This window comes from Mytilus edulis, chromosome 9 (assembly GCF_963676685.1).
Source record: "Mytilus edulis chromosome 9, xbMytEdul2.2, whole genome shotgun sequence".
NCBI lineage: Eukaryota > Metazoa > Mollusca > Bivalvia > Mytilida > Mytilidae > Mytilus > Mytilus edulis.
Genome location: NC_092352.1, coordinates 74,491,851 through 74,501,037, shown reverse-complemented (window position 1 = coordinate 74,501,037; position 9,187 = coordinate 74,491,851). Strand labels below are relative to the sequence as shown.

At 32.6% G+C, this 9,187-nt stretch overlaps 1 protein-coding gene across 1 annotated transcript; it reads left to right on the top strand.

The window, feature by feature from the left end:
- On the top strand, positions 1-6,196 carry LOC139490429 (latrophilin Cirl-like). Its single transcript, XM_071277224.1, has 6 exons — positions 1-90; positions 694-907; positions 2,406-2,509; positions 4,033-4,242; positions 5,000-5,078; positions 6,001-6,196. Exons 1-6 carry the CDS (start codon positions 27-29, stop codon positions 6,146-6,148), a joined length of 819 nt encoding a protein of 272 aa, XP_071133325.1. The 5' UTR covers positions 1-26; the 3' UTR covers positions 6,149-6,196.
- Positions 6,197-9,187: the final 2,991 nt, after the last annotated feature.

Here is a 9,187-nt window from a genome sequence, read left to right as displayed (position 1 = left end):
GCATTACTCTATGTTCCTCAATAAGAATGCATCACGCGACGTTGTTCCCATTTATTTTGATATTTATGATTAACACATCAGCAGCAGAAGGTATGTCTTACTTACGTTTCCCATACAGGGGTAATATCAAATCTGTCAGGTTGATGATCTATTACGCCAAACACATTTTTTCTACAGAACACTCATTTGCTCTGAGTGGCAGAATATGCTTGTTTTCACCATTGTATAAAAATTGCATTGTGCTTATTTTCAAAAACTCTTTAAGTTAATATGTAGTTTCTATTCTATAGGCCTATATTATTCTCTGCCAAAAGAACATAACTTTCTCAATCTGCATTTCCGTATTCAGAATGTAGATTCAATACTACGTTATAATCCTGGAATTTTCTTCATCATGTACGATTTTTAACATCCGTAAATTATTGCAGCATTAATTTTTAAGACGCTTTAATCAATTTATAACGTGTACAGTGCATTAGAAACAAAACATATTGCACTATATTTTATTTCGATCTTCATACATCAATACGCAAACTTATACGTATTGACATAACAGATTCGAATAATGTGTTATTGTGTTCTATATTATGGTTACCTCTCAACTTCCCCATGTTCCCAAACGACAAAGTGATGCACATCCGAATATATATCCATCTATATTCATGTTACCAAGTTTGTTACATTTCATTGCAGTTTTTAATTCTATTCAACACAAATCTTTTATTGCTTGTGGAAACACTACCATGCGGCTAAACTGTTCATCTTCCAATGATATTCTCAGAATAATCGGTGCCAATTATGGGCGGTTTACCTCATTTTTATGCCATCCAAACTCATGGCCTACGCCGTCCTCACAATGGGATTTACAGTGTTCAGCTAGAGGATCATTTGCTATTGCATCAGAAAGGTAAGTTGTGATACGAGGGTCTGTGTGGGGATAACTCAATATAGAATATAGTGCAAAATAAAGGAGGAAAATACAGAATCGATAAAAATAGACAAACTGGAACAGTAAGCATAGAGAATGAGGGGTTTTTGAAATATAAAGAGTGCAAAATAATGGTTTAAATAAATAACATTGAAATATAAAGAATAACCAAATGAAGCATCTCAACACCCGGTAATAAACCAAAAAACTTATTTATGTTTAACCCTTGTAAATTGTCAAATTCCACCAATTCAGATTAACGACAAAGCTAAATAAAAATCAAGCCATCAACCAATCGAAATAAAAAGGCTAAGATCTCCATTTCTACCCGTCATATGTTATGAAAAAAAACAACCTAAAAAGAATTACATATAATTTGTCTGTCAAGAACATCGTCAGTTTTTTATTCTACAATTACCAAAGGGACTTTCAAACTAGTGTGTTGGAAATAATCTGAAAACGCAATGGCAATAAAATACAAAGAACAAAAGCTAACAAAAACAGTATTTCAAGTACATCATAGATATCTAAAGCGTGAGCAACAGGAACCCTACACACAGATGGGTGATATCAGGTACTTCAGAAGGCTAAACCGATCCTGCTCCACATGCGGCACCCGTCATGTGGTTTATGCAAGTTAAAGCCAGTGATTGAAACATTACGTTACCAACTCGTGATGTCGTCCGTAAAATATTCGAAGGAGTGATTTCATCTTTGACACTTGGGTTCTTTATTCATAAGCTATCGTGTTGGCAGCAACATTCTATCAAAACAATCAAAATAAAAAAACACAGACCCTGAATTGTCGTAACAACCTTAAATGTTGCAATATCAAAATAACAAGAAGTTCACAACTGTTAAGCTTTAAAAGAAACATGTTGCCGTAAAATGTGTGTTCTACACTGGCCATCATTGTCGAGAGTAAACATATATGCAAGTCAAGATATGAGGCAGACTTAGCTTTATCTACGGTATCCTACCCAGCCTTTATTTCAAGTTCTTTACTGTGTGGTGTCAGCATAAAAAGACTTGGGAAAAAGGCGAAACGAGACAGAAGATGACAATCAAAACCTAACCGCAGACGGCTTAATCTAAGATTCCCAAATAAAGAGAGACGATTTAAGCAAAGTTGCAAATCAATATTAAATTCTAACTACAAATAATAATAATAACGCAGTAATAAAAGGACTAGGTCCTGTTAAATTTTGAATCCATTTAAATCTCTTTGAACTCTGAACTACATCTGAATTTTGAACAATGATATGCAGCTTTTTTAGTTACTTTGACACCTGTTAAAAGTTTAATTTGTGTGCGTGTATTTTGTTACGCGTTAGTACAAAAATAGTATAGCGGCGAGTATAAGTAAAAATAGTACACTGACATTGCATTTATTATTTTTGTTTAAAGCAAATCGTTTTCAAATTTATACGATGGTAAACAAACAGCTGTATAATGTGTTTTGTTATTATTATTATAGATGTGATGGAAAACCTACATGTACATTAAAACCATCAACTACTTTGTTTGGTGATCCATGTACTACTACGCCTAAATATCTGGAAGTGCTGTATCGTTGTGTAGGTAGGTATTCGATGAATATTGTATATCATAATTTAACTTGAATCTATCATTTATGCCAACACTATCTATTAGCATCCACTATAAAATACATCTGCTTGTATATCGTATAGCGGGCTATTTTCGCGGGGTATACATTTTCGCTTATTTACGCGGATAGAACAAAATCGCCAAAATAAATTCCGCCAATTTAAAAGTGCACATGCAAAGGTATTGATGAAGTTTTGAATCCGCCAAAATATTTCGTATACCTTAATCGATGAAAATCGCGAAATTTTAAACCCGCGAAAATAACCCACTATACGGTAAATAAAGGAAATGTGGTATAAAACTCTTCGCAAGAGACCAAATGACATAGAAATTACCAACTATTGTCACGTACGGCCTTCAATAATGAGCAAAGCCCAAACCGCATAGTCAACTATAAAAAGAAACGAAATGACAAATGTAAAACAATTAAAACAAGAAAACTAACGGCCAATTTTATGTACAAAACATGAACGAAAAATAAATAAATGTATAATATACACCGAAAAACGACAACCACTGAATTATAGGCTCCTGATTTGGTATGATTGCCAATGAGACAACTATCCACAAGAGACCAAATGACACAGACATTAACATCTATAGGTCACCGTACGGCCTTCAACAATGAGCAGAGCCCATATCGCATAGCTATGTAGACAGCTCTCTCACTAGCAAAAAAACTCTGACTGTACACATATAAGGGCATACACTACAGGCACGGGGACACATTCTACTGCATCAACACAGTACGAGTAACAAGCCCTGCACTAACACGTTAGCGGGATTTAATTCCTCACCCTTACCTAGAACAGTGGTGTAACAGTAACCATAATTATATTTTTTTCAATTGTAATGTATTTTATTATATCTGACATTAAAGTGATAATTCATTAATGTGCTATGTTACTACGCTCTATTGAATGTTATAGGTAATAAAGATACAACTAGTAGTACCAATAAACAATTGATATGCATATGATTAACGAATCAATTCTATTACAATGTAAATCGGAACAACAAGCTAATAATCGCTGTACACAGTAGCAACACTAGTTATTGAATCTGTTAAAATTTCAGTATTGGGATGTTGGTTGTACGGTCACTAGATGAATAATTTCGGCATCAGGCTGCTTGTTCTATTAATCTTATTTGAATTCTGTTTCCCGGAAATGCATAAATTTTCTTAAGAAAAAGAAACGTTCACAATGAAAACACAGTATCTCATGGACATACACACTTAACAAAAATCACCAGTTAAAATAATCAGAGACATATGTATAGACAATTGGCTTTTGGTTTTTAAAGACATAAACTACAACGACAAACTCAGAACTATAACATGTAATAACTACGTTGATTGTTATCATTTAGAAATTTCACCATTTCAAAAATGTAACAATTATAGGTTTATAAAATATTAATGAGTCCTTTATAATCAGATAGTAATTGTATGAGGGGGTTTTAAATTGCTGTGTTAACTGATCTGTATTTTGTAGATCAAACTGGTCCGTTAAAGCACAATCCTCAAATGCCAACAGCTTTATCTTATCCAGCAACTTTAATTCATAAGACTACGTCTTCAATGGTAACAGACTTAACAACTCCAATAAAAACAGAACTTTCATCACCAACGTTTCCAGGATCCTCTGAGATTGTTTCTTTTGCTGAAACGTGCAACGAGGATAGATCAAACTTTTCAGTTTCAGGTAAATGAAACACATTTCAGTCCGGGTAGACTCTTGAATGAGATTTGAGCCTGTTGTATAGTTACCCAGGAACAAAAAACTTTTCAGTAAACAAACAGACTCATATCCTCTATCCTCTACTTAAAAGATCACATTTGAGTGAAAAGGCAGCAATGAATTTTTATCGTATGCAGAATGATAAATGAAGTATAATAGTATTCATGTATTCAATATACTGCATATAAAGGTTACATATATCAGTCATTCAGTTTCGAAGATGTACTGCTCACAGATTTTTCTATAGTTTTGGAAGATGAAGTATCTAACTCATAACAGTAGCAAATCAATGATAAGTGGATATTAGTTTCCAAATGAAGAAACTGACTGTCTTTCTATGTCTTTAATTTTTGTATAGAGTTTTGATAACTGTAATTCGTCTTTTCGTTGATTTGTCTTTTTCTCATCAAGGTGGTTTTCTTTCCCGCATACATTTTAATTGCTTTTTTAGGGGATGTTTTCGGTTAGTACATTCAAGGCCTAAATGATTGTAAGAAAAATAAATCCATGCTGAAAAGCATTAAAACGACCAATAATTTGATGAGAACAGCAAACTCTATTCCATTTAATACAATTGTTACGATATTTCAAGTCACTTGGGTCGAACCAAATAACAGGACATTTCATTTTAACTCTCTGTATTGTCTGTTATTTGGTAGGACGATATTTAAAAAAAAATAGTGATAGTCTTATCTAAATGAGACATTGTTTTTTTTTCTAGTTGAAGTCCTTGCAGCCACATTGGCTGCTATAGTATTGTTTATGACTTTTACCATCGTTATACTGGTTATCAACTTTCGGTGAGTTAGTACATTTGAAAGACAATTTATGCTCTTGGGTAGGGTAAATAGTTTAAATCGACATGCATGATACAATACTTTATAGCACAGACACGTGTATATAATAGAAAACATTGTTCAGGTGTCATGGCAGTATTTTTTTTATTTTGCCTTCTTTTCACTTTCAAAACTAATCTTCAAATTTTACATTGCATGCAATTTAGTTTTAGTTCTTTGCCAAAAGAAAACCCGACTGATTGGTGAAATATCAATCCAACAATCACAACAAATGTCGATCAAAAAGAAAAGACAAAATAGTATTTACTTGCGCCTCTCCGACTGTAAATTAAACAGGTTATCAGGTCTTCTTAGTGTTGGTGCCTTAAAATTTTGCCTAAAAGCAAATGTATCATCTGAAGACCTCATCATATAGTTTTCAGTCAAGTAGGCACATGAAACGAGTTAACAATTTGTTGTCAAGGAGTTAGAACGTTATATCAATATACTGAAAGGGAAGGGAGGTGAAAGATACAAGAGGGACATTCAAATTCATAAGTCGAAAATAAACTGACCACGCCATGGCTAAAAAGAAAAGGACCAGCAGAATAACGAAAGTACACAAAACACAGCATAGAAAACTTCGTTTGACTGTTCCTCTTGTATCTTTCACTCCTCTTTTAAGACTAACCTACACAAACCTCATTAAAAGCTTGTATAGAAAATTCGATAATACGTTATTTAATTTTACCAGCAAATTTTAAATGAACTATATACATTCTATAGATTTAGTTTTCAGAAGTTATATACAAAAGTAATCGGAACTTACTATTCAGTTTTGTCGCTACAAACACATATTGTCAGGCACCTTGCTATATTTGGTATCGTTATCTTTATTTTTAATGGTTTTGTTTTGTATGTTCTAACGTTAAAGTTATGTTTACAGATCAAAATTAGAATTGTTGAAGTCTTGTGTAACACAGAATTCTATCAATACAATGGAACAGACGCGATATCAGGACTTAAATAGAGAAAATATTACAGAACATGGTTATTCCAGCCTCAGAATACCTGATTATCTTGAACTGCACTGACATTATTATTGACTTATTTGAAATATTTGAGGAGGCAAATAAAAACATTAATTTTTTATTTTTTTTTGTGTTTTTTTGTAATTTTTTGTGTTTTTTTTTTTTTAGAGATTGTATCACAATGATGACTGTATTGCGCATATTTTGACCATTTTGCCTAATATGTCTGTTTTGTTCACGCATCGTTCTGAATATAACGGAATTTGATGCGACTGTCATACAAGTGAGAGGTTTAGCGCTATAAAACCAGGTTCAATCCGTATTCTTGCAATTGAATTTGCCTTCACTGAGCAAAAGATTAAACTCAATTAAACAATTATAAACGAATTCAGGATCATTTCGTGTTTCTCTTCATCATGGACATATGTGAACTTTGTTTTAAATTTGAGTTGATGAGATATCAAATTACCATACTTTAGTAATAACCTTACATCTGGTGCAAGAAAATTGGTACCGTTAATTTTATTACTACCACTGGGTCAATGCCTCTGCTGGTGGATTATTAGTCCCCGAGGGTATCACCAGCCCAGTAGCCAGTACTTCACTTCGATACTGGCATGAAAATACGGATGTTTTGTGTTATCAAAATTTGCTTTTACAAAATAATAGAAAATATTATAAATTAAGGAATGTATCTCCCTCATGCAAAGCTCTGATTCCTTTCACGGATTTGGCTATACGTTTAGGACCTTTTGGATTATAGCGCTTCATCTTTTATATTAGCTTTGGATTTCAAATATTTTGGCCACGAGCATCACTGAAGAGACATGTATTGTCGAAATGCGCATCTGGTCCAAGAAAATTGGTACCGTTAATTTTATTACACGCATTTATTTCTATTTTTAACATTGAAATCTGGTTCAAAATGCAAATTTGACATCTACATCATGTACATGTTAAGCAGTGTACCTTATTATGTGCATGCGTACTGGTTTTTAAGTTAATGTGATTTGGTCACATGAATCCGCATCAATAGGCTAATAATAAATTTGTAAAAAACATAAACACGAAAAAAAACAGGTAATAATGTAAGATTTGGGAAATCAAAGAGCAATTAAAAACTGCAATTTCAATAAAAACAGATAACAACATAGCCAAGCAAACACAATTTGAAAGACAAACGGTATTCAGCAAAACACTGCTCAAAACCTTCAAGAACAGAAAATAAACTAAAACCCTTGAAGGATGGTGGTGATCAAACGTCTTGTAGATAATAGAAGTAATTCCTCCTCATTACCGTTAAGTTGTTTTGAAGTTGAAAATATATCTGTTAGTTAGCTCTTATAATGAGACCGCTTTCCATCTAAGAAACTAGAAGAAGTTCTGAATTTTAGAATACCTGTGTTGGTAAGAGTCAATAGCAATCAAAACCAAGGAGTAAATATAGACTCACAAAACCAAAGGACATTTACATCAACAGTTATGAATAATAAACTCTTATATTGAGAAAACTTTCCTTCCCATTAACTTAAAGAAGTTTTGAAGTTGAGAATACCGTCATTAGTAACCTTATATAATTAACAAGCTAGAGAAATATACGTCTTTCTAAGCCTAAATATGATTTGTGACAAGTAGGTTATCGTTAGGGGTTTATGAATCACTGATTTCTTTTGTTCTTAATATACATAGTTTTGTTTTTCTCATTGTGTATATCCGTATTTTATTGTGCTTTCAGATCTTTAGATTAAAATAAAAAGATGAAAGCTCGTATTTGTTTTGAATGTCATTTGATAAACAAGTTTAGTAAGTGACTGATTATTTTCCCTTTATTCCGTATACTGCAAAAGTGAGTATTCTAGTTGTATAGATGTTCAAGTTCAAACTCAAACATTTACCAAGACATCTAATTAACAAAAACTACATTTCTTTTAGGTAAAAAGTAGTTTAAACGTGGAATCTGTTCCTTATTCATGAACTCTGAAATGATTGTATAGATTGGGAATAAACTCATCATAGATACCAGGATTAAATTTTGTATACACGTCTACAAAAGACCCATCAGTGACGCTCGAATCCAAAAAAGTTAAAAGGCCAAATAAAGTACGAAGTTGAAGAGCATTGAGGACCAAAATTCCTAAAAGTTTTGCCAAATCCAGCTAAGGTAATCTATGTCTGAGGTAGAAAAGCCTTTTTTAATTTAAAAATTCTAAATTTTGTTTACAGTTTATTCATAAACATAACCATATAAATTATAATTCATGTCAGCACAAAAAGTGCTGACTACTTGGCTGGTGATACCCTTGGGGAAATAAATCTCCACCAGCAGTGGCATCGAACCAGTGGTTGTAAAGAGCCCTTATCAGTCTTAGGTCATGATATCAGCGCGAGATCCGATTGGAGGAGACAAAAAAACAAAAACCTAAATTCAAAATTTTAAAAAATTGTATTTTTTGTTTTGTTCTTTTGAATAAAATATTTTCCTGATTCCACATTTTTTATTTATCAAACTTTGAAAGGATTTGCTCAAAAAGAACGTACTATAGAGGTGTTTTTCTGGAATTTGTCTAATGACGTCAACGTGTCATGCAATAATGTTACAAAAAACATGGGATAATAACTGGGAGCAGTTGATTACAAAAGTCATATATCACGGGTGAAGCAATTCTTTAAATTAGATGAATAAATATATGTACAAATTAGTTTTATCATGGGGAACAACTACGCAGAGCAGAAACTGCTTACCCTTCTGGAGCACCTGCTATCACCACAAGTTTTTGGTTGGATCCATATTGCGCATTCTTTAGTTTTCTATGTTGTTTCTTTTGTATTTTTTTCTTCTGTTTGTCTTTTGCATTTAACGCACCTTATGTAATTTTTTTTTTTGTAAATATAAATCATTTTACTGATATAATTCAATAGAGATTCATTGCTATATGTTTTAGTGGGTTTTTTAAAGTCCTTTTTTAATAATTGCATATAACCGAAGAAACCATGAGACCCCTTAAAAGTTATACAATTATATATAGGATGAACATATTTAACCAAAATGAATTGCAGTGTGGAGTAATAAGAGGTTGCCTAAGACATCATCTACGTCAGATT